Source organism: Bufo gargarizans, chromosome 8 (genome assembly GCF_014858855.1).
Source record: "Bufo gargarizans isolate SCDJY-AF-19 chromosome 8, ASM1485885v1, whole genome shotgun sequence".
Classification (NCBI taxonomy): domain Eukaryota; kingdom Metazoa; phylum Chordata; class Amphibia; order Anura; family Bufonidae; genus Bufo; species Bufo gargarizans.
Window position 1 is genome coordinate 25,631,407 of NC_058087.1, and position 25,832 is coordinate 25,657,238.

The 25,832-nt window shown below is 45.4% G+C and overlaps 1 protein-coding gene across 1 annotated transcript; it reads left to right on the forward strand.

The window, feature by feature from the left end:
- The first annotated feature begins 9,520 nt into the window (after positions 1-9,520).
- Positions 9,521-13,974, forward strand: CXCR4 (C-X-C motif chemokine receptor 4). The gene is made up of 2 exons (XM_044303340.1): positions 9,521-9,660; positions 11,752-13,974. Exons 1-2 carry the CDS (start codon positions 9,652-9,654, stop codon positions 12,814-12,816), a joined length of 1,074 nt encoding a protein of 357 aa, XP_044159275.1. The 5' UTR covers positions 9,521-9,651; the 3' UTR covers positions 12,817-13,974.
- The last annotated feature ends 11,858 nt before the right edge of the window (positions 13,975-25,832 follow it).

A 25,832-nucleotide genomic window follows, 5' to 3' on the forward strand; every position in this document is an offset into this window, starting at 1 on the left:
CGTACTGGAACCACGGATCACAGACGCGGATGACAAACGGTGCATTAGCCGAGTTTTCAACGGACCCATTGAAAGTCAATGGGTCCGCAATAAATCACTAAAAACGGAACAACGGACACGGAATGAAACAACGGTCGTGTGCATGAGGCCATACATCAACTGACTGAACTTGCTTGCAGTTTCCCTGAACGCATCCGGACCTAATCCGTCACGCTCATGTGAAAGGGGCCTAAGGCTTATTCCGCACTTCCGGTAATAGTTCCGCAGACTCTTCCCGCAGAGAACAGACTGCCGGAACTCTCTGGATCCAGCATTGCCAGATGCTACCACGAATACCTGCCGGCCCCATAGACTATAATGGGGTCTGATGGCGATTTGGCCGCTACCTGGCAAATATGCCAGGATTTGGCCGTACAAAGACTGCTGGGTGCATACTGAGCTCATACAGTAGGACCCCTAGTAGGACCCCTCTTGCACTTGCCAGAACAGCGTCCAACATGGCTCAGCTCAAAACCACTGTCCATTGAAAGTAATGGATTCCACTGATTTCAGTGGTTTCTGTTTCCCTGCTGAGGGACCCCCGTCAATCAGTTGGACATCCACAATTGAAAATGGAGTGAACCTAAATTAGACATTGAGACCTACATCGAGACAAGTCTTCGGACGCTCTGAAAATACAAGTCTGGGCACGCGGCCCTGCATGAACAGGCATGTTCAGCACCCACCGGGCAGTCAAAGGGCCAACTCTGCTGCCCAAGCTAAAGGACAAGAGAGGAAATTACCATGTACTGTACGGACAAGGGGCTACTTGGCCCCCAGGGCAGTTACAGGGTTTATATACGTGTAATTGGAATGCGCTCTATTCACGGGGAGCCTTTGGTTCTATGTATGAAAACACAACTTACATTAGCAAATGTATCCCCAATACACAAACCTCCTATCGAGTGACCCTAAAACAAAATGTAATGAACCATTACTGGTGCAAGGAAGGGAAGTATGGGTCTACAGGCGATTTTACATACAATACATTGACCTAAGACCACCTTAAAACCCGTAATTTACACGTGATATATTGTAATTGTCTAGTATTATATATGGCAACTGTCATCTTACAACCATATTGATCGCTACGATCGATTGACTTTAGCTGCGTTTTTATTGTTAGTTCAGCCTCACATGATCTACACCGATCAGCCTTAGGCCTCATGCACACGGCCGTTGTTTTGGTCCGCATCCGAGCCGCGATTTGCGGACCGCAAACCACACCACGGTCGTGTGCATGAGGCCATACAGACGGGTGGGAAATATTAGGCTGAAAGTGAACAGTCAGTTCTTGAAGTTTATGTGGTGGAACAAGAAACATGGACACGCGTATGGATCTGGGCGACATGGACAAAGGCCAAATGTGATGGCAAGACAACTGGGTCATGCCATCTCCAAAAATGGCTGGTCTTGTGGGGTGTTCCCAGTATACAGTGGTAAGTACCTACCAAAAGTGATCTAAGGCTACTTTCACACTTGCAGCAGAGTGATCCGGCAAGCAGTTCCGTCGCCAGAACTGCCCGCCGGATCAGGCAATCGGCATGCAAACGGAGATGCATTGCAAGAACGGATCCGTCTCTCCGTTTGTCATACGGAAATACTGATCCATTTCAATTTTTTTACAAATTTTTACCGGTCTGCGCATGTACTTTTAATGCCGGATCCGGCACTAATACATTTCAATGTAAATTAATGGCGGATCCGGCATTCCGGCAACTGATCCGGAATTTTGGACGGAGAGAATACTGCAGCATGCTGCGGTATTTCCTCCGTCCAAAACGCCGTCCAGTGACTGAACTGAAGACATCGGATTACTCTCCATTCAGAATGCATGGGGATGAAACTGATCAGTTCTTTTCCGGTATTAAGCCCCTAGGACGGAACTCAGCGCCGGAAAAGAAAACCGCTAGTGTGAAAGTACCCTAAGGAAGGTCAACTAGTGAACTGACAACAAGGTCATGGTCACACGAGGCTCATCGATGGAGAGTGAAACCTACAGTAGATTGGTCCAACCCTACAGAGGAACTACTGTAGCACATATTGCTTTAAAAAGTTCCTGCTGGCCATGATAGAAAGGGCATCACAAGTTGCTGTAGACCAGCTAGAGTATAACTTATATATAAACAGGTGCTATGTCACAGTATGGGTATCTAAGACACATAAAGGCAGTCAGAGACACCGGATGGAAGTCAAATGTTCCAAAGGTTAGAAGATATTCTATGGCCATGCACAAGGGGATTCCTAACCAGGGCTCTCTGGAGTTCCTTGGAATCAGTAGCAGCATCAACTATTATACTTTTGTGAATAGGGTTTTCCTATTCTAGATTTTTTTTGTTTTTAGCGTCATTCACAAAACAGTGTGTTTGGCAGTGAGACAGACATCTCTTTATAGCCGTCACACCGCTGTTTTCAGAACCATTGCAGTCTATGGGGCTATGAACATGAGGAGCTAGTGGATAGCAGCTGTCAAAAAATAGGACATGTCCTACTCATGGGCGTTTTCGCTGTCAGACAGACCCCATTGAAATCACTTGGACTGCTTTTAACGTCCTTTCAGACAGGAGTGCAGTCATCTCACAGCCATTAAAAATGTGTACACTAAGGAAAAATGGTCTTTCAGGGTTTAACACAAAAAAAATAAAAAAAATGCTCACTTTATCCACCTGCACACACGAGGACACGCGCGCCTCACCGGATGCAGCAGGACCTGCACTCCCAACATGACGATGTCACATGATCACACTGGGAGTGCAGGTCCTGCTGCCTGCAGTGAAGAGCGAGAGTCCCCATGTGTGCAAGGGGTTGAGTTTTTTTTTTTTAATCAGGTGTGGGGCCATTATATATCTATGGGGGCATATATATATATACACTGAGGATACTATGGGGGCATATATATACACTGAGGACACTATGGGAGCATATATATATACACTGAGGACACTATGGGGCATATATATATACACTGAGGACACTATGGGGCATATATATATATATACACTGAGGATACTATGGGGCATATATATATATACACTGAGGATACTATGGGGGCATATATATACACTGAGGACACTATGGGGGCATATATATACACTGAGGACACTATGGGGCATATATATATACACTGAGGACACTATGGGGGCATATATATACACTGAGGACACTATGGGGGCATATATATACACTGAGGACACTATGGGGCATATACAGTCACCTAAAGAATTATTAGGAACACCATACTAATACGGTGTTGGACCCCCTTTTGCCTTCAGAACTGCCTTAATTCTACGTGGCATTGATACAACAAGGTGCTGATAGCATTCTTTAGAAATGTTGGCCCATATTGATAGGATGGCATCTTGCAGTTGATGGAGATTTGAGGGATGCACATCCAGGGCAGGAAGCTCCCGTTCCACCACATCCCAAAGATGCTCTATTGGGTTGAGATCTGGTGACTGTGGGGCAATTTTAGTAGAGTGAACTCATTGTCATGTTCAAGAAACCAATTTGAAATGATTCGAGCTTTGTGACATGGTGCATTATCCTGCTGGAAGTAGCCATCAGAGGATGGGTACATGGTGGTCATGAAGGGATGGACATGGTCAGAAACAATGCTCAGGTAGCCCGTGGCATTTAAACGATGGCCAATTGGCACTAAGGGGCCTAAAGTGTGCCCAGAAAACATCCCCCACACCATTACACCACCACCACCAGCCTGCACAGTGGTAACAAGGCATGATGGATACATGTTCTCATTCTGTTTACGCCAAATTCAGACTCTACCATTTGAATGTCTCAACAGAAATCGAGACTCATCAGACCAGGAAACATTTTTCCGGTCTTCAACAGTCCAATTTTGGTGAGCTTGTGCAAATTGTAGCCTCTTTTTCCTATTTGTAGTGGAGATGAGTGGTACCCGGTGGGGTCTTCTGCTGTTGTAGCCCACCTTTCTTTCCCATTCTGACATTCAGTTTGGAGTTCAGGAGATTGTCTTGACCAGGACCACAACCCTACATGCATTGAAGCAACTGCCATGTGATTGGTTGACTAGATAATCGCATTAATGAGAAATAGAGCAGGTGTTCCTAATAATTCTTTAGGTGAGTGTATATACACTGAGGACACTATAGGAGCATATATATATATATATATATATATACACACTGAGGACACTATGGGGCATATACATATACACTGAGGACACTATAGGATATATATATACACCGAGAACACTATGGGGCATATATATACACTCAGGACACTATGGGGCATATATATATATACACTGAGGACACTATAGGATATATATATACACCGAGAACACTATGGGGCATATATATACACTGAGGACACTATGGGGCATATATATACACTGAGGACACTATGGGGCATATATATATATACACTGAGGACACTATGGGGCCATATATACACACTGAGGACACTATAGGGGCATATATATACACTGAGGACACTATGGGGCATATATATATATATACACTGAGGACACTATAGGATATATATATACACCGAGAACACTATGGGGCATATATATACACTGAGGACACTATGGGGCATATATATACACTGAGGACACTATGGGGCATATATATATATACACTGAGGACACTATGGGGCCATATATACACACTGAGGACACTATAGGGGCATATATATACACTGAGGACACTATGGGGCATATATATATATACACTGAGGACACTATAGGATATATATATACACCGAGAACACTATGGGGCATATATATACACTGAGGACACTATGGGGCCATTTATATACACTGAGGACACTATGGGGAATATATATACACTGAGGACACTATGGGGCCATTTATATACACTGAGGACACTATGGGGCATATATATATATACTGAGGACACTATGGGGCATTTATATACACTGATGACACTATAGGGGCATTTATATACACTGATGACACTATGGGGGCATATATATATATATATATATATATACACTGAGGACACTATAGGGGCATATATATATATATACTGAGGACACTATGGGGCATTTATATACACTGATGACACTATAGGGGCATTTATATACACTGATGACACTATGGGGGCATATATATATATATATATATATATATACACTGAGGACACTATAGGGGCATATATGCCACTGGCAGCACAACAGGAGGCCATGTATAATACTTGGGGCACTATGGGGGTCATAGTACATACTTGGGGCACTATGGGGGTCGGGATAAAAAAAAAAAAAAAAAAAAAAAAAGTCAATGAAATCAATCCATTTTTAATGGCCAGAAAATGGATGTGCAAACTAGTGCAATATGCCATGAAAAACGGTATCTTTTATTAATTGTCATATAATTGTCGTGTGAATGTAGCCTTAGGGTTGGGAATCTCTGATCCATGGTGTCAACATAAAATACAGTCTAATATGTTGAGGGGTTTTCCGGGACACTTGGGGCATTAATGCATTTCAATGTAAAATAACGCTGGATCCGGCATTCCGACAAGTGTTCCGGAATTTTGGACGGAGAAAATACCGCAGCATGCTGCGGTATTTTCTCCATTCAAAAACCATACAGTGACTGAACTGAAGACATCCTGATGCATCCTGTACGGATTGCTCTCCATTCAGAATACATGGGGATAAAACTGATCAGTTATTTTCCGGTATTGAGCCCCCTAGGACGGAACTCAGCGCCGGAAAAGTTTAACGCAAGTGTGAAAGTACCCTTAATAGGAAGACATGGGTCCATGTAAGTTGCCTGATCTAAATAGAAGGGTATTAAATGGCTCTCACCTTCACGTGACCTTGGTGCATTTGGGTCTGTACAATAGTAAATGTCTAACCTGGAGATATCTGTCAGGACTCGGTCAATAGAAGAGTTTAAGCTACACACACCGACCTATCTGGGGCAGGTAAGGAGGTGGCTCTTCCCAGGCTTAGGGTGAATGGTAACAGCAAGGATCAGGACACTCTATTTTGGCACCAAAGGCAAGTATGAGCTCCCCAAATCTCTGAACCCATACAGTGTAAACCACGACCCCCAGTGATGAAGAAATGGGAGTCAAAATGGAAGACATGGAGAAGCAACGCACAATCCTGGAGCCAAATGTTACACAATAATAAGTATTATCAAGAACCAGATGGGTGACACCGCCGCCATGAAAACTGGACATACCAGGTAAGGATATTGCCCTAAAAACTGGAAGTACAGGATATGGGCTTTACCCTAAAACCTGAAATTGCAGCTTGAGGCTACTATGCTAAAGGGTAGCAATACAGGGTAGGAAATAAAAGGTGGGGTTAGGGTACTTTCGCACTAGCGTTAAAGTTTTCCGGTATTGAGTTCCGTCATAGGGGCTCAATACCGGAAAAAAACGCATCAGTTTTGTCCTAATGCATTCTGAATGGAGTGAAATCCGTTCAGTATGCATCAGGATGTCTTCCGTTCCGTCTCTTTTACGGTATTTGGCATGCTGCGATATTTTCTAAGGGCTAAATTCTGAAACACTTGCCGGATTGTCAATGGAAATTAATGCCGGATCCGGTACCAAGTGTTCAGGAAATTGCCGCATCGACAGATCGGGTTTTTCCGGCCTGCGCAGACCTTTAAAAATGTTTAAAAAAAATAAATACCGCATCCGTTTTTCCAGATGACATAGGAGAGACAGATCAGTTTTTTTTTTTTTATGCATTTGTCAGACGGATCCGGAAACAAATGATATCCGTTTGCATACAGATTTCCGGATCCAGCAGGCAGTTCTGGCAATGGAACTGCCTGCCGGAATCCAACAACGCAAGTGTGAAAGTAGCCTTAGTAGCCCTGGAGATCAGGCAAGCGCATTATCATGAGGTTTGGAAGTAGCAAGTGAAGTTTCTCCAAGGACCACAGGAGCCAGGTGAGACTGGAAGGACCACGGGAGCCAGGTGAGACTGGAAGGACCACAGGAGCCAGGTGAGACTGGAAGGACCACAGGAGCCAGGTGAGACTGGAAGGACCACAGGAGCCAGGTGAGACTGGAAGGACCACAGGAGCCAGGTGAGACTGGAAGGACCACAGGAGCCAGGTGAGACTGGAAGGACCACAGGACAGGAGCCAGGTGAGACTGGAAGGACCACAGGACAGGAGCCAGGTGAGACTGGAAGGACCACAGGAGCCAGGTGAGACTGGAAGGACCACAAGACAGGAGCCAGGTGAGACTGGAAGGACCACAGGAGCCAGGTGAGACTGGAAGGACCACAGGACAGGAGCCAGGTGAGACTGGAAGGACCACAAGACAGGAGCCAGGTGAGACTGGAAGGACCACAAGACAGGAGCCGGGTGAGACTGGAAGGACCACAAGACAGGAGCCGGGTGAGACTGGAAGGACCACAAGACAGGAGCCGGGTGAGACTGGAAGGACCACGGGAGCCAGGTGAGACTGGAAGGACCACGGGAGCCAGGTGAGACTGGAAGGACCACGGGAGCCAGGTGAGACTGGAAGGACCACGGGAGCCAGGTGAGACTGGAAGGACCACGGGAGCCAGGTGAGACTGGAAGGACCACGGGAGCCAGGTGAGACTGGAAGGACCACGGGAGCCAGGTGAGACTGGAAGGACCACGGGAGCCAGGTGAGACTGGAAGGACCACGGGAGCCAGGTGAGACTGGAAGGACCACGGGAGCCAGGTGAGACTGGAAGGACCACGGGAGCCAGGTGAGACTGGAAGGACCACGGGAGCCAGGTGAGAATGGAAGGACCACAGGACAGGAGACTGGAAGGACCACGGGAGCCAGGTGAGACTGGAAGGACCACAGGAGCCAGGTGAGACTGGAAGGACCACAGGAGCCAGGTGAGACTGGAAGGACCACAGGAGCCAGGTGAGACTGGAAGGACCACAGGAGCCAGGTGAGACTGGAAGGACCACAGGAGCCAGGTGAGACTGGAAGGACCACAGGAGGCTCTTCACTCAAAGACTGAAAGTAGCAAGGGGGCTTATTTCAATATCTAAGAATGGTGGGTTAGGCCGTTACCCTGAAAACAGGGGAAAAGTGAAAATTGTGGTTGAAGCTATTACCGCAAAGAGTGTTACTGACAGGGTGCGGCTAGTACCCCACTGTTGAAGAAGATTTTGGTGCTACCCACATGCAACATACTTTGTGTGTCCTCTAACCCCAAATCCAAGGCTTCAAATGACTTTGTGTATTAGGACCCCCCATAAAGTGTGCCACAGATACTGAGTCCTCCCTTCCTCTCATTTACATCACAATGCCATACAGGGGTCCGGGCACAAGCCCCCCCATTATCCCCGCTCTCGTTTTTTAAATACAGCAGTTTCACTCAGCACCACATGAGATACACATAGAATGGATTCTCTGCCTCATCACACATCTATAAGAATACAATAATGGCATCATTAATATCCTCAATGATACAAGCGACTTACAAGAAAGAGGAGACAGATCTGTCTGTATTCAGTGATCACATATGAGCTCAGTGTGTATTGGGGGAGGGGGTGCTCTCAGAATAATAGGCACAACATGGATGATTATTTTTTTACCTGCTGCCATCCATGTCACTGCACACCACACGTCTCACTGGAATATCAGCAGATAGGTTTGCAATTTGTTTACTATTATCTATATATCATTATTTTTAGTATTATTGTTGTTATTACTAATAATAACAATATTAAGCAAAAAAAAAAAAACCTTTGTCTCATTACAAGATACATGCAGTATTTTGTCCTATTTTTCAGGAAAATAAATCTAACATAATAAAATAAAATGACATAACAACAATAATAATAAAAATAAATGACAAAACATATTAGTCACCCAGATTATAATGGTTGGTGTGTTGTTATTATTATTATTTAATAATATTCTAAAATGTAATAATTCTTTAACCTACTGTCTTCTATTCTATGCGCTCCCATTTACGGTTTTCTGCTGCTGTGACTCAGGGTGCCACCATACCGGCTCTGCTATGTGAGTCCTAACAATAATATCTAAAAAATAAATCATTATCAGTCATAATAATAATAATAATAATAGTGATTGAACCATATTATTGTATGATTATTTGAATTTGGGCATTGTTAGTGTCTACAAAATAAAAGTTGCACATTTTATTGCACATTTGGACAATGCAAAAACATCCAGCTGTGCCCAGAACCAGCAAGACACCAAGCTCCTTCCACCCCCTATAGATATATTATAAGCTGCCTGTTTCCAGCTATATCCGACCACGACTCTACCCAGAGCCCAGTGCACGGACCCCTCCATTGCTCTGACATTTCTTGTGCTGTTGCTGCTGCTGACTTGTTTTGTAGCTGATGTTTTCTGCAGATGCTTATCTGAAAGACAAAGCCCCTGCCAGCTGCAGGATAAACAACAGGAGGTCCTGGAGCAGCACAATCAGCAGCTATTGTGAGCGCTGAGGGCACTGGATGGGCGGCCCATGGGTGGGCACTTATATATATAGCCCTGCATGCAGCAGTCAATTCATTCTCCGCTGAGTGAGTGCTGATCACTGAACCTAGGACTCCCTGAGAGAGTGCACACAGTCTGCAGCCAGACACTGTCCACCCTGGAAGCAGAGGGACACACAGACATGGAGCTTGTAAGTACACCGATCAGGGGGCTCGGACTCTTCACATTGCACTGCTTTTTTTTGGAGCATTTCACCCCAGCAGAGTGGGGGGCTCTGCATAGTGCCTCCATTTACTTTACCAGCAGTTTTGCAAACCTGGCAAATACAATGATAATGCATGTGTCTATTGGGTGGGAATCCGAGGACACTGAGTTGCAAGTTTGTTACAACTTTGCAGATTTGCGATGTGCTGCATTGAAGGGATTGCCATAGAATGACTTGGATCTGTATCTACCTAACCAGGGTGTAGAGCTACCTACCTCATCCAGGAGCTGTAGGTAGCCCATGGTGTCAAGGTGAATGGTCTACTGCTCAGCTTGGCACTTCTTCTGCTTGCTTGTGCTTTTTTACCAGCAGTTTTGGATTTGGACACAGTGCTCCTGTCTGACACCTATTCCTGTATAATGTCTACTGTATAAGAGGGGCATGCTGTTCTAATGAGATATTGGAAACCAGGGCAGTGATGCCAGTGTAAAAAGTCCCTCGATGCATGGAAGAGACATGTGCTCCAGAATCTGATACAAAATTTGCATTTTTGGAAACTACCAAAGGCTTTAGAAGTGGTTAGCACTGGTACCTTGCAGCGCTGGGGTCCTAGGTTCACATCTGACCAAGGAGAACATCTGCATGGAGTTTGTATGTTCTCCCCGTGTTTTCCTTTCCCATGCTGATAGAGAATTTAGATTGTGAGCCCCATTGGGGACAGCGAGTGATGTAAAGCGCTGCGGAATATGTCAGCGCTATATAAATGAGTAGTATACATAATGAATAGAACCTGCATGATTTAGGGCAGGGTGGTCCCAGGGGGTTATACGTACCTGCTGGTAGATAGCCCCATGATGCATTTGATCCATAGTGACCACAGGTCTGTAGTATCTAGTCCAGTTTAGTCTACAGTTACACCCACACTGTATCAGTTAAGTCTATCTCCTCAGTTTCTTTTTATTTTTGTTGCTTTGCCCCTTCATACATGCAATAAACAAAGCCTTTATCCACCTTTTCAAAAATCCCGCTTTGTCTTTAGGTCACTACCCTAAAATCGTTAGTTTGTGCTATAAACTTCCCCCTTTTTTTTTTAGCCTTTTCTCAGACAGATACTGCTGGTCATACCCACGGGTATTCTGGCTGATATCACCCTACTGAGCATGTAAAATGATCAGGACAAGCTCCTAATCAACCATCAAAAACATTAGGTCCGCTGGAAACTTATCAGTAAATGGCCATTATCACTGAATTGTGGGAAATGACAAATTAATAATAATTGTGGGTAACTCCATTGATACAATCTGCATATATATATATATTTAATAACAACCCAAAAAAATAGCATGAGAGGTTTTATATCTATTTCATATAAAAATGAATTATTGTCCAGTCAGCAGGAAATTTCACAGGGAATTGAGTTACAACTAGAAATTCTGTAAATCTCAGCTAGAGGGCGACATGACAATCGTATTGTCAGCTAACCGGTAACTGCTGCCTCAAGTTACATGAGCTGTGGCTTTAACAAAAAAAGAACCCTTCATAATAGTCACTGTAACTCTTAGTTTCAGTTTGGTTGCCCATTTGTTTTTTTAGTTTCAGCCACAGTATCTGGTTAACCTGTCGTAGAAGCAGAATGACCTTCTTGTTGCACAGTCCCCATTTGCTTACTCTTTGGTCTTATGTATTGAAGCTGTCGGCACTTGCTCCACACTTGGGTTTGTGTCCATCAATCGCCATCTGCCAGCTGAAGGTTAAATGCTGATGTGTTTGCATTTGGATTTTTTTAGGAACAAATCTCAGCTGCAGCGCAGGCGGAACCTTGTGTGTGCACCATGTATTGCACACTTAGCGGTGACACCAGCCACATTGTGTGTTGTCCGAGAAGGATTACAGGGCACAGTGCTGAGGTGCTATGTGACTCTGAGGCATTGCTTGTTTCTTTTACAAAGTGTCCCGAATGTATCACATCACACCCCTGCACTCCTGGGACTACAAGGAGATTTTGTAGATCATTTTTGGTATTGTATTTGGCCTTTAGACTTTGTACCAATAACTTATTTTTCTCTCTCTTTACAGTTCTCTGGGTCATTCGATATCTTTGACGATAACAGTACAGATCTAAATTCTACTGATGACTTCTTGGATCTTCTAGGTCCATGCTTCACCCAAGAGAACAATGATTTCAACCGAATATTCCTTCCCACCGTCTACTCCTTAATCTTCCTTCTTGGAATTATCGGCAATGGACTGGTGGTGCTCGTCATGGGCTATCAAAAGAAGTCCAGGACCATGACTGATAAGTACCGGTTGCACCTCTCTGTCGCAGACCTGCTGTTTGTGTTCACACTTCCGTTCTGGTCTGTGGACGCCGCCATTGGTTGGTACTTTAAAGAATTCTTGTGTAAAGCCGTCCATGTCATTTACACAGTCAACCTCTACAGCAGCGTCTTAATTTTGGCCTTTATCAGCTTGGATCGGTACTTGGCGATTGTCCATGCCACTAACAGCCAAGGATCTAGGAAACTGTTGGCAGAGAAAATTGTGTATGCTGGTGTGTGGCTTCCAGCTATTTTGTTGACCGTGCCCGACGTTGTATTTGCCAGCGTGTCGGACATTGAAGGCAACTTTGTGTGTGACCGCATCTACCCAGTGGAGAACAGAGCACACTGGACCATTGGCTTCCGTTTCCTCCACATCACAGTTGGACTTGTCTTGCCCGGACTCATCATTTTAACTTGCTACTGCGTCATCATTTCCAGGTTGTCCCATTCAAAGGGCCATCAAAAACGTAAAGCCTTGAAGACGACTGTGATTCTCATCCTGGCATTCTTCGCCTGTTGGCTCCCGTACTATATCTGCCTTACCATCGACACCTTTGGTTTACTTGGACTCTTGAAGTTTGATTGTTACATGGATAATATGCTTCACAAGTGGATCTCCATCACAGAAGCTTTGGCCTTCTTCCACTGCTGCCTCAACCCCATCTTATACGCCTTCCTTGGGGCCAAATTCAAGACCTCTGCCCAAAATGCCTTTACATCCGTCAGCAGAGGATCCAGTTTAAAAATACTTTCCAAAAAGCGTGCTGGACTTTCATCCGTCTCAACAGAGTCAGAATCCTCCAGTTTCCATTCAAGCTAACAGCGTCTGGATGACAAGGACTTTTTTTTTGTAATATGTGTATATAGATATTTCATATTGACCGAGAGGTGTATAAACCTTATTTATGCAAAAAATTTCCCTCTTTTTGTACCTTTATCGTAGGCCGGGCCTAAGGACTATTGACTGGTTCACAATAAACTTGCTGTATTTGTCCATTACATTGCCACATTTATTGTCTCTGTACAGAGACCCCTCCAGCATTTCATGAATATGACACTGATGCTTTTATAGTATTGTACTGAACAAAGGGCAAATCTGCCCGATACCCCCCTAAACTCCAATACCCACCCCTATATCTGTATATATGTACAGAGGCAACATTACTGTCTTGTGCTATTTATTATGTGTGTACGTAGGACATAAAGGACGTAGTACAAGGCAGTTAGAGTCTTGTTTTATTGTAAGCGGGCAACGAGGATCTGTGCCAATGTAAGATCTTATTTTAGGTTCCGTATAATAGTGTAGAGGAAAATGGGCATTATGAAATATTATGAGTTCACATAGGCATACATAAAAAAGGGGGTCCTGTAGCAAAAATCAAATTGGACTTCCTCTTCCCCATCACACCAACCATATCCAGGACAGCACTTGACACTATCTCCATTCCCTTGGACAAAGGAAACCTTAAGTTGCTTACCTCATCCCATGTTATGGTGCATACCGAGAGGGTAAACCCAGCTCAAGTTGACACCACCCATTAGGAAGCAGGTTAGGACGCTTGGGTTGGTCTTGGTCCCTTGAACCCCTTGTTGGGTGACAACCCTGTATAGTTCCATATACCTTGTTAAACCATCTAACCTCATAGATCTCCTCAGGAACTGTAACGTTGGACCAATTGGATGTCTCTCACATCAATAGCGTGGCCACCAAGTCCAAGACATAGTAATACTAATGTTACTGAACCCCCCTTACCCCCTCATTATTGGATATGGTGATCTCCTCCTATTGATACTGGTGGACTGTGCCGAAGGACCACTGTGGATGTACTGTGCCATGTTGTATGTCATTGCACTTACCCGATATGATATGACTGTTAACCTAGGTCTTCTTATGTTTCTGTTTCAGTACCGCCGTCCTTACAAGCCATATACTGAACAATGTACAGAGTGTTTCTTAATAAATTCTTAAGAAATGGAATCTCAGTTGTATTTGTTTTCTTTGAGATTAGATCATATTCACACCTTTTAAAAAATGCATCCGTTAAAGTGCCCCTCTTGTCATTGGGCTGGGTCTGGTATTGCAGCTTTACCCCTATTTAGGCCAAAACCATACACAACCATTGCACAAGAGGTCTTCTGGAAGACGGCAGCCATGTTTTTGCAATCTCATACAACCCCTTGAAACCTTTTATTCTCTATAGAGCATCATAATACACACCTCAGATGCTGCAGAACCTCATAATACACACCTCAGCTGCTGCAGAACCTCATAATACACACCTCAGATGCTGCAGAACCTCATAGTACACACCTCAGCTGCTGCAGAACCTCATAATACACACCTCAGCTGCTACAGAACCTCATAGTACACACCTCAGCTGCTACAAATCATTTTTGAAAAGAATGAGGACATCAATGATGGATGGGAATCTCACCCTTACTTTTCAAAAAGAGGTTCTGCAGCAGTTGAGGTATGTAGTACAAGGAGTAACGTAAGCTCCACTGTACAGACCTGCCCACAGGACCCTCTGTGTGTGATGTGTATGTGGCCACTCTCATTTCTATGAGGCCTCTTGCACACGACCATATGGCTTTTTAAAGTATTTTGCGGTCCCCAAAAACGGATCATTAAAAAATACGGATGACGTCCATGTGCATTCTGTTTTTTACGGAACAGCTGGCCCCTGATAGAACAGTACTATCCTTGTCCGTTATGCGGACAATAATAGGACATGTTCTATCTCTGAACGGAAAAAACGGAAACGGAATGCATACGGAGTACCTTCCGTTTTTTTTGCGGATCCATTGAAATGAATGGGTCCGTATACGGAACGCAAAAAACGGAATGTAAACGGGGAAAAAAAAATTCACACATCCGTAGCAAATTGCGGATCCGCAATACACCCGGCTGGCACCCCCATGGAAATGCCTATCCTTATCCGCAATTGTGGACAAGAATAGGACATGCTCTATTTTTCCGGAGCTGCAGACTGGAAGATCGGGGCAACGCTCCGGAAATGCAGGATGCGGAGAGAACATAGTGTGCTCTCCGCATCCATTCAGTCCCCATAGAGAATGAATGGGTGCGCACCCGTTCCGCAATTCTGTGGACGTGTGAATGGAGCCTTAGGGAAAGAAAGGCTCCCTGAAGTTTCTTATTCCCCTCCAACACGAGGCTCAATCGTCTGATTTTTGTTTAATTAAGTCTAAACAGGATAATTTATTTACCCGTAAAAACAAAAGCAAAAGGATAATGGAAAAGAGTGGTCTAGACTAGAGGAGTCCTACACCAGCTAATGAGCCTGTGAGTAATGGAGATTAATTAACAGGTAACCAACTGCATTTGCATTGATTATCTAGGGAAATGCTATACCCTGAACATATGCCAACGGAGCTTCCGGAGATGGGAATATTTACCCCCGAGTCAAACAATAACTCGCTCATTTTTATTATGTTAGTCAGTAAAGAGGCAATAATGAAAAACAACTGTTCAATTTCCCTGCAGCACCCCCACAGGAGAAATGAAGCATTACACAATGCCCACCTCAGGGGCAGCAAGCGTTCCTTCCAGGCAATTGCCCGCTTGTCAGTGGAGGAGACCGCAGCGATCTCCTCCACACTATGAAGAGCAGAGATCGCTCATCCCCATACAGACTCGTTGTATGCGGCAGCAGAGCATGTTTAGACAGCACGATCTACTGCCGGCCGTTAGATGCACCCAATTCCTGTCGCCTTGTTCGTCAAGCGATTGCCTTTTTCAAGAGGCACCCAAAACTCTATCGCTTGTCGCTAGCGCATCACTGTCTTTGCAAACGTAATAACGATCATTCGTCCCCCTTTCACTTTGCATTGAAAGACACTTTAAGTGAATGCTGATCAACTCTATCGGTGCTCGTTTATTGCCCGATATCGGCCCGTAAGACCCAAAGGGATGGCTGCTTAGAATCTATCCCACCAGAGCAGTACATGGGAGGCGATGATGGCGGCTGAGTTCACGGATGAAGATGTTCATTGGGGTCTTATCTGCGGAATTATCTGTATATCTGTGTCTAGCACTAAACAGGTTTATTGTGGCTGCTCCCTGCAATGACTTGCTAATATCTGTTTGCATATGTAAAGGGAAGCCACTTGCATATGAAGTCGTCTCATCACAGTGGGATTAAAGCCTCGAGATTGTGAAACAGGAATTTCCTCCGTTTATCAATTCTCGGGGTAAAAATCCAACTGCACCCGTTTTTATAGCCGTCGTTTGGTGTTATGGTGCCTCGTCAGACCAGTACGACCGGTACACGGAGTGTGTAATGGGGTGCAGCAGAAAATTACTTCCCTGGGAAAGCGGATTAGGCTACATGCACACGACTGTGGTGTTTTTTGCGGTCCGCAAACCACGGATCCACAAAAAAACGGAAGCCGCCCGTGTGCCTTCCGCAATTTGCGAAACGGAAGGCCCATTGTAGACATGCCTATTCTTGTCCGCAAAACGGACAAGAATAGGACATGCTATATTTTTTTTTGCGGGGCCACAGAACGGTGCAACGGATGCGGACAGCAATGGATGCGGAATGGGTCCGCGTCCGAGCCGCAAAAACGGCGGCTCGGATGCGGACCAAAACAATGGTCGTGTGCATGAGGCCTTACTGCCGCAATTTCATGGTAAGGCCGGGTTCACATCTGCGCTGTGAACTCCGGCAGTCTGTTCCAGCGAAGGAACAGACTGCCGGAGTTCACCGTATCCAGCATAGCCGGATATCACCGTTGGTCCCCTATTCACTGTAATGGGATCCGCCCGCTTTCCTGGCATATATGCCAGGTTTTCAGCCAGACAAAAAAAAATGATTTGCGTAGTATTTTTTTGTCCGTCTGAAAGCCGGCGTATACGCTGAATACATTGAGTGAATTTCAGCGTCGGAGTTCACAAGTACAAAAATTGAATAAAAAACCGTAGCACTCCAACTTCTCAATGTAATATCTGTGCATGCATGTTGGGTGAGGAATAAACACAGATATTACATTGAGAAGGTGGAGTGCTACGGTTTTTTCTTCAATTTTTGAACTTTGGGGACCCAAGGTCAGGATCCGACACCACCGGCACCGCCACTGAATGGACTGACGGGGAACATCTCAACAGGTAGTGCTGTCCTCCTTTTTTCTTTGCATGGAGAAGTAGATATGAAGCCGGTCTAATGGGAGTAAACCATGACGGCTCCATGTGCATGTACCGAGCATTTACTACAATTGTATCCAGTCCACACAATGTATCATATTATATTTATGTTTGCTGTCAGTGAATAGGAACATTTGTGATTACGCACAGTTAAAATTCCAACAGTAAGTCACAAAATTGAGGATTTGCTACAATTATATCTAGTCTATGCAATCCTCTTTGAACAAAGTACATCACGTAGCCTGTTAGTTGGCCACAATATGTCAGTGTATATCTCATAGGAAAATTCTTGCTTGCATAAGCAGAGAATCCCTATAGACCTAGTACTTCCCACAACTGAGGGTTTGCTACACTTGTACCCAGTCGAAAAATGTTAAATCATTTTGAGCTATATATCGTTTTCTTCTCCATTTATTCCCAAAGTGAAAGAAATTTGTCTGGGTCTCTCTTGTATGCAGTTTATCTGCTCTCTGTATACCAAGAGTCGGCAACCTTCGTCACTCCAGCAGCCGTGAGACTACAACTCCCAGCATGCACACTTGCACAAGCTGTTCTTGTAACTTCCATAGCAGCGAACAAGCATTTCTGGGAGTAGTAGTTTGGGCTGGAGGTTTCCGATCCCTGCTATATTTGTGCATAACCGGCTTAACTATAGGGGTGAGAACATTGTGGCTGCACCTAGGCCCTGGAGACCAGTGTTAGAAATTCCGCCTAATTAGGGGTCTCATTACGGATTTTGGAATGGGGCCCAGAAACGTCATGTTAGACCTCTGGGCACTGTCATCTGAGCTCCCACAATGCACTGCTCTTTGCTAACAGGAAAGCAGCCGAATTCTGAATTTAGCTTTCTGTGTGAATGGACAGTAAAACATCCTACAATGAAGAAAAAAAAGTATCTCCCAAGATAGTCAAGATTTTACATAGATTTGCACTGGGGAAATTGTGCAAAAGTGGAGATTCCCTTTAAGGCCTCTTTCACACGACCGTATGGCTTTTTCAGTGTTTTGCAGTCCGTTTTAAACGGATCCGTTGTTCCGTTTTTTGTTTCCGTTGTGTTTCCGTTTCCATTCCGTTTTTCCGTATGGCATATACAGTATACAGTAATTTCATAGAAAAAATTGGGCTGGGCATAACATTTTCAATAGATGGCTCCGCAAAAAAACGGAACGGATACGGAAGACATATGGATGCATTTCCGTATGTGTTCCGTTTTTTTTGCGGACCCATTGAAATGTATGGTTCCGTATACGGAACGCAAAAAACGGCCCGCAAAACGGAAAAAAAAAAACTGTCGTGTGAAAGAGGCCTAAGTGAGACATATGAGTCTATGGTCAGGGGGACGGTGCAGATTTCTGCCTATAATGAATTATTTCGCTCATGGAGAATACACACATTGAATATCCCCGCAGTGGGGGAGGGGGAAGTATGTCTGTCCTCATCATTTACATAAATCACATTCTGCAACAAAGTACAGAATCCTTCATCGTCAGGGGCACATTACATGGTCAGGGACAGGAATCCGCTGATTTATACGCTGTAATAAAGGAATTCGAGGGCTTCAGTCCGTGACCTGTGGAGTCGTCTTTTGTATGAATGGGCCTCAAACAATTAATTTCTATGCACATCATGGAATCTTTACAACACTGTGCCCGGTGCTGCCGACATGAGGCTTCAAGGACACGTCCTCCTAAAAATCTAAATATAAAAAACAGAGTCACCCCCGTTTTTGCTAAGTTTTTCAATCAGGTTATTTCACCTGGGTGACAACCCCAGGGGCAGGTGTAATACAGCCATATTGGTTGTCACCCAGCTTTTCTTCTACACATGGATATGACAGAAGAAGCTTGTAAGGCTCTAGGAAAGCTTTGTGACAACGCGTCCATGTGAGCTGTAATGGAGGCCATGTTGGAGGCCGTCCAGCTTTCCAAAGAAACATATGGGGGTTATTTATTACGCCCAGCATTTTAGACGCCGGTCTTAATAAGCCCCTGCGCTGGCGGTGGATCATCGAAGTAGCAGCGCTGGCCAGTTCACATTGTTCGCCCGCGAACACATGCGGGCCGCCATCTTTTTTCACAAGTCCGGCGAGGCACAGCTAAGCCCTTACCTGTGCCGGGAGCCGGTCTGAAATCAAACGCAGTCACCGGGAGCAGGCAGTTCCCAGAACAGCCCGATGAAGGCCCCCGGCGGCTGTTCTCGGAACTACCTGCTCCCGCTGACCGCACTTGTTTTCAGACCGGATCGCGCACAGGAACAGGTAAGGACTTATCTGTGCCTCGCCGGACTTGTGAAAAAAGATGGCAGCCCACATGTGTTCGCGGGCGAACAATGCAAACTGGCCATCACTGGTGCTGGCGTCTACATAAGTTTGGCGTATTCACCGCCAACTCTAAATATAAGACGGCTTCCGTGTCTTACATTTAGAGAATTTTGTACGCCTAAATCAGGCATAGAAAATTATGACCAGAGCGGACCTGCCTTCCCCGCCCCACGCCACACACCCTTTTTAAGACCTGGGGAAAGAAGTCGCAGATTCTGCCGCAATCTGCGCCAGATATACTCCACAAAAGTGGTATATATATATATCGGTTCGGAAATGACCTCCATAATATTTGGATGTAAAGTATTACAGAAGCCAATTCTTGTGTAGGATCTCAGCCAAGCAAACTTCAATGACCAACTGAGCCAATTCTATGGAAGGATGGAGATAAGCGGCGCCCTTATAGCTCTCTGACACCGCTTATCCCAGAAAAACAAATGGTGAAGGAAGGGGCAGAAAAACTCTACATTCAATATTCTCGGTGCACTTCTGCTAGATTGATTCTGTATTGGACTGCCGGGGACTGTATTTGGCTATTCCAAGAAGTCCCATAGAAATTAATGGAGCACCGCACATGCTCAACCAGCCACTCCATTCGTTTCATGGGCACGGGGCCACCGTCCACTTGATCCGTGGGAATCCCAGTTATCCCTTCTCCTTTGGACAGGGGAGTAACTCCTTCTAACTAGAATACCCCTTTAAGATCAGAAGATAAAATAAGAAGGACTTTCCCCCTGTCCAGCCTATAGGTTTCCTCCATGCCCCAATGAGGATTGACCAGAGAGTTTGTTTATATTCCAGTGACCCTAATGAACACCCCATTCCTTTATTGTCCTCATCCAAAAGGTAATTTTCCACTTGTCCAGTTTCCCTTGATTTTATTTGTCTTTAATTGAAGCTCCTTGGAAGGAAGTTGTCCAGGTAGAGGTCCTGGCTGTGCGCTGTCATGATCCGTCTTCCTTATCTGGCCGACTTGTTAGTTTATGGCCAGTTTCATTGATTAAATTAAAATGTCACTCTGCAAATGGTCACTGGGGCATCCATTTGCTTCAAGGCCGGGTTTAAAGGGCTCTTTGTCCTTGTGGACATTCATTAAATTCAAAGAAAAGCAAACAGGGAGATAAAGATGTGATTTTCCCTCTAGTGGGACATAACAGGATGAGCAGTATAACTTCAAGGCGATTTCCAGAGCGGCTTTTGTGTATTTTCTAGCGTCAGTGCTCCTACAGACGACTTAAAGGGGTTGTCCAGGACTAATGGGCTTAGGCGACTAAAGCTTATTACTCACAATATAAAGGAAAAGTTCTGCATCTTTCGAATAGACCTTATAGTATAATTCCTCACCATTTTCAAGATATGTGTTTGCCGTCAGTGAATGAGGACACTTGTTTCCATTCAGAGGCAGTAAACCTGTCCATGCCTAAGAGGAAGCATGGTGGATACATTTCTATCCAGTGTAGACTATGCTCTGTGAGCTAAACACATCCCTGCTTGTTTGCTACAATGTATCAGTCTGGAGGGCAGAGCATTTTCTAGACTGGATACAATTGTATCCACTTCTCGGCTATAGACAGGTTTACTGACAGCGGCGTTTTCATTCATTGACAGCAAACATTGAAAGCATGTTTTTCTAGTCTTGTACAACCCCTTTAAGAAGAAGATTGATCGCCGCCCAGAAGACGTGTGATAATAGATGTTTATCACGGATTTTCATTGTAATTGGCGGCACGCATGTCAATCCCACTTTCTTGCGAGCCGTGCGGTGGGCAGAATTAGCTTCATTGGCCAGTAGTGTTCCAGTATCAAGGATGAGCATGATGGAAATGCCCATCAGATACCAGATAGATGGGAGTTAGGGTTAGGGTAGAGATCCTCATCCTTACTCTTAACAAGTTAAAGGGGTCCTCTCACTTCAGCAAATAGCATTTATTATGTAGAAGAAGTTAATACAAGGCACTTACTAATGTATTGTGATTGTCCGTATTGCTTCCTTTGCTGGCTTGATTCATTTTTCCATCACATTATACACGGCTCATCTCCATGGTTACGACCACTCTGCAATCCAGCAGTGGTGGCCGTGCTTGCACACTATAGAAAAAAAGTGCCGGCCTCTTTGGTAGCAGGGACCATGGGAGCGCACATAGGCCAGCGGTTATTCCTATAGTGTGCAAGCACGGCCACCGCTGATGGATTGCAAGGTGGTCGCAAACGTGGAAATGAGAAGTGTATAATGTGATGGAAAAAGGAATCCAGCCAGCAAAGGAGGCAATATGGAGAATCACAATACATTAGTAACTGCCTTGTATTCACTTTCTCTACATAATAAATGCCATTTGCTGAAGTGAGAGGACCCCTTTAAGTGTACAACGGCAAGAAAATGCTTTTATCACGATAAATCACTATGACATATGTTATATGTCCAGTTCAAATCTGCTACATAGATAGACATAGGCGTTGCTACAGGAGAGAGGAGCACTTCCCCCCCTTCCCCCGATTCCCCTTTAAAACGCTGGCCGCTGCCACTAGTACAGCCACGGCCGTCTTTAACGCGGGGCAAAAGGGACAGCTGCCCCGAGCCCAGTTGCTCCTGGGGGGCCCAAGGCAGCTGCCTCTTGAGCCCCGCTGGCCACTGGTGACGTGGGACGTGGGGGGCGGCAGCAGGGCACAGGGAGATGAGCGCTTCCATTGCGCTCATCTCCATAGTCATCTGTATCGCCGTCCTCAGGACAGCAATACAGATGGAAGTGCTGCGGCAGGGGAGGGAGAGGCGTGTCCCTTCCCCTTCCTCTGATAGACTACAGGCCTAGTGCCTGCAGCCAATCAGAGGCCGGTGCAGGCGGCGCAATGATGTCATCGTGCTGCCTGAGCCGTACAGAGGAGGACACAGGCCGGAAGAGGCCTGCATCGCATCGCTGCCAGCCTGATGGAGGTAAGTATAAGTGTTTAATTTATTTTTATATGGTACTACTACTGGCACATGATTGGGGGGCATCTATGGCGGCACCTGTTACTGGTACATGATTGGGGGACATCTATAGGGGCACTTGTTACTGGAACATGATTGGGGGGCATCTATGGGGGCACTTGTTATTGGCACATGATTGGGGGGCATCTATGGGGGCGCCTGTTACTGGTACATGATTGGGGGGCATCTATGAGGGCACTTGTTACTGGCACATGACTGGGGGAATCTATGGGGGCACTTGATACTGGCACATGATTGAGGGCATCTATGGGGGCACTTGATACTGGCACATGATTGGGGGACATCTATGGGGGCACTTGTTACTGGCACATTATTGGGGGGCATCTATAGGGCCACATCTTACTGACACATTAGTGGGGGGCACCTATGGGGGCACCTGTTACTGGTACATGATTGGGGGCATCTATGGGGGCACCTGTTACTGGTACATGATTGGGGGCATCTATGGGGGGCACCTGTTACTGGTACATGATTGGGGGGCATCTATGGGGGCACCTGTTACTGGTACATGATTGGGGGGCATCTATGGGGGCACTTGTTACTGGCACATGATTGGGGGGCATCTATGGGGGCACTTGTTACTGGCACATTATTGGGGGCATCTATGGGGGCACTTGATACTGGCACATGATTGGGGAGCATCTATGGGGGCACTTGTTACTGGCACATGATTGGGGGGCATCTATGGGGGCACTTGTTACTGGCACATTATTGGGCGGCATCTATAGGGCCACATCTTACTGACACATTATTGGGGGGCACTGTGGGAGCATCTATGGGGGCACTTTTTACTGGCACATTATTGAGGGCACTATGGGGGCATCTACTGAGGCCACAAAGAAGGGGTATTTTATATGGGGGCACATTATGGTGGGTACTATGGGGAAGGGGGGAGAGAGGAGTACTATGGGCTTATCTATAGGGGGCACTAAGAAGGGGTATTTTATACTTTGAAATTATGGGGGACACTGAGGGCATCTACTGGGGCACTATATATGGGGCATTTTATACTGGTACATTATGGGGCACTAGGAAGAAGGGGGGATAAAAGCACTATGGGGCATTTACTGAGGGCACTATATAGGGGTATTTTATACTGGCACATTATGGGGGCACTATGGGGACATTAGCTCAACTGGGGGCATTAAAAGGGGGTATTTTTTGCACTGTCACATTATAAGGAGAATTATTACTACTGGGGGGCATTATGGTGGGCTTTATTGCTATTGGTGGTCTATGGGGAACATTATTACTGGTATGGGCACTATGGGAGCATTATTACTTCTGGGGCACAGTGGGGACATGTTAGGGGCACTGTAGGAGCACTATTACTACCATGTGTGCTCTAGCAGAGAATTATTCCTATTGGTGGGACTTTTGGGAGCACTATTACTGTGGGGGCACCTTGGCACAGGATCAGCTTACCACAATTATTTTTGGGGGACGTTATGTTTACACTATTAGTGTCAGGGGCACTATTTGCTGGGCGCAGTTATTTGTGCCAATAATTATTGAAGGGCACTATCTGCATGGTACTGCTATTATCAGGGGGTTTATCTGTTTCTGCAGTATAGTATTGGGGAGCACAGCGGCACAGTATTGAGGGTGGTAGGATGATTTGGTATTGGTTATACCACCACACAATGGTGAGTGTGTAGCAGTATATAGTCACACCCAAATTATAGCCGAAATTATATGTGAACTGGGTATCTTTAAAACATAGCTTTTACTAATTTATTTAAAATATGTAGAATACCACTGGGTGAGAGACAACGAAATTAACAACTCCACTGTTTCAAAAGTCACAATAAAGTGAAGAAAAAGGGTGGATCTTACCACGTCTTGTGGATTCCACATCCAGTGGAGGAAGGTCCTGGTAATCGGTTATACAGGAACCAAGGTGACCATGGTGCTTGTGTCTGATGGCATGACATAAACTCCTAGTATACCGTTACTGGGTTCCCTACCTGTAGGAGGGCTAGGAGCTGTTCTTTACACCTGCCTAACAGACACAGAGCACCCGCCCCGACAGGGGCGACCCCATACGGAACCTTACCCTCAGTATGGGCCTAGTACTGCACTTTACCCTGTTTACAAAGCCCTACATGTCATGTTTCGGTCTTGTTTCTCAGACATCATCAGGGGACTTCACACAGTATTTAGGGATAACTAGAGAAAAATTACAGAAATATACTAAGTATTGATCACTTATACTTCTGAGTGCCAGATGTAAATTAGCAAGAAGAAACTCAGAATATTTACTTACTAAAATTGAAGATGGAATTACTCCGTATTTTCAATATGGATCATAAGTGCATCACATCCATGCTGCATCAAGGGAAGTGTCCCCTGTCAGCCTTTGTCTCACCTCAAATAGTGGTGATTTGGGTGAGCAACTAATAATAGTCACCCCCCCCTCCTTATATACCTCCACTCCCGGTTGGTTTACGCCCCCCGATCAGCCGCCTCACCTATCTGTAGCGGTGTGAGTCGATGTTTCTGCCTGTGGAACGCACGCCGCTCGCGTGCGTTCCACCAGACCGGAAGCTGGGATCATCTGGTGCGGGCTAACCGGAAGTGAGGTAGGGACGTCACAGCTCACACACAATGGGCCCGTTGCTGCTGAAAATGACGATTTGCCTGCTATTAAACAATTGCTTAATCGCTACATAGGATTTCATTCGCCAGGATCGCCAAATACATTAAGAGACGCAGAATAGTTTGGCTCAAACAGAGTGTTCAAAGAGGCCTTTTATTATGGGGCTTATCTTACATATCCACCTATGGGAAACCCTAGATGAACATATACACTCACCTAAAGAATTATTAGGAACACCATACTAATACAGTGTTGGACCCCCTTTTGCCTTCAGAACTGCCTTAATTCTACGTGGCATTGATACAACAAGGTGCTGATAGCATTCTTTAGAAATGTTGGCCCATATTGATAGGATAGCATCTTGCAGTTGATGGAGATTTGAGGGATGCACATCCAGGGCACGAAGCTCCCGTTCCACCACATCCCAAAGATGCTCTATTGGGTTGAGATCTGGTGACTGTGGGGCCATTTTAGTACAGTGAACTCATTGTCATGTTCAAGAAACCAATTTGAAATGATTCAAGCTTTGTGACATGGTGCATTATCCTGCTGGAAGTAGCCATCAGAGGATGGGTACATGGTGGTCATGAAGGGATGGACATGGTCAGAAACAATGCTCAGGTAGCCCGTGGCATTTAAACGATGGCCAATTGGCACTAAGGGGCCTAAAGTGTGCCCAGAAAACATCCCCCACACCATTACACCACCACCTACCAGCCTGCACAGTGGTAACAAGGCATGATGGATACATGTTCTCATTCTGTTTA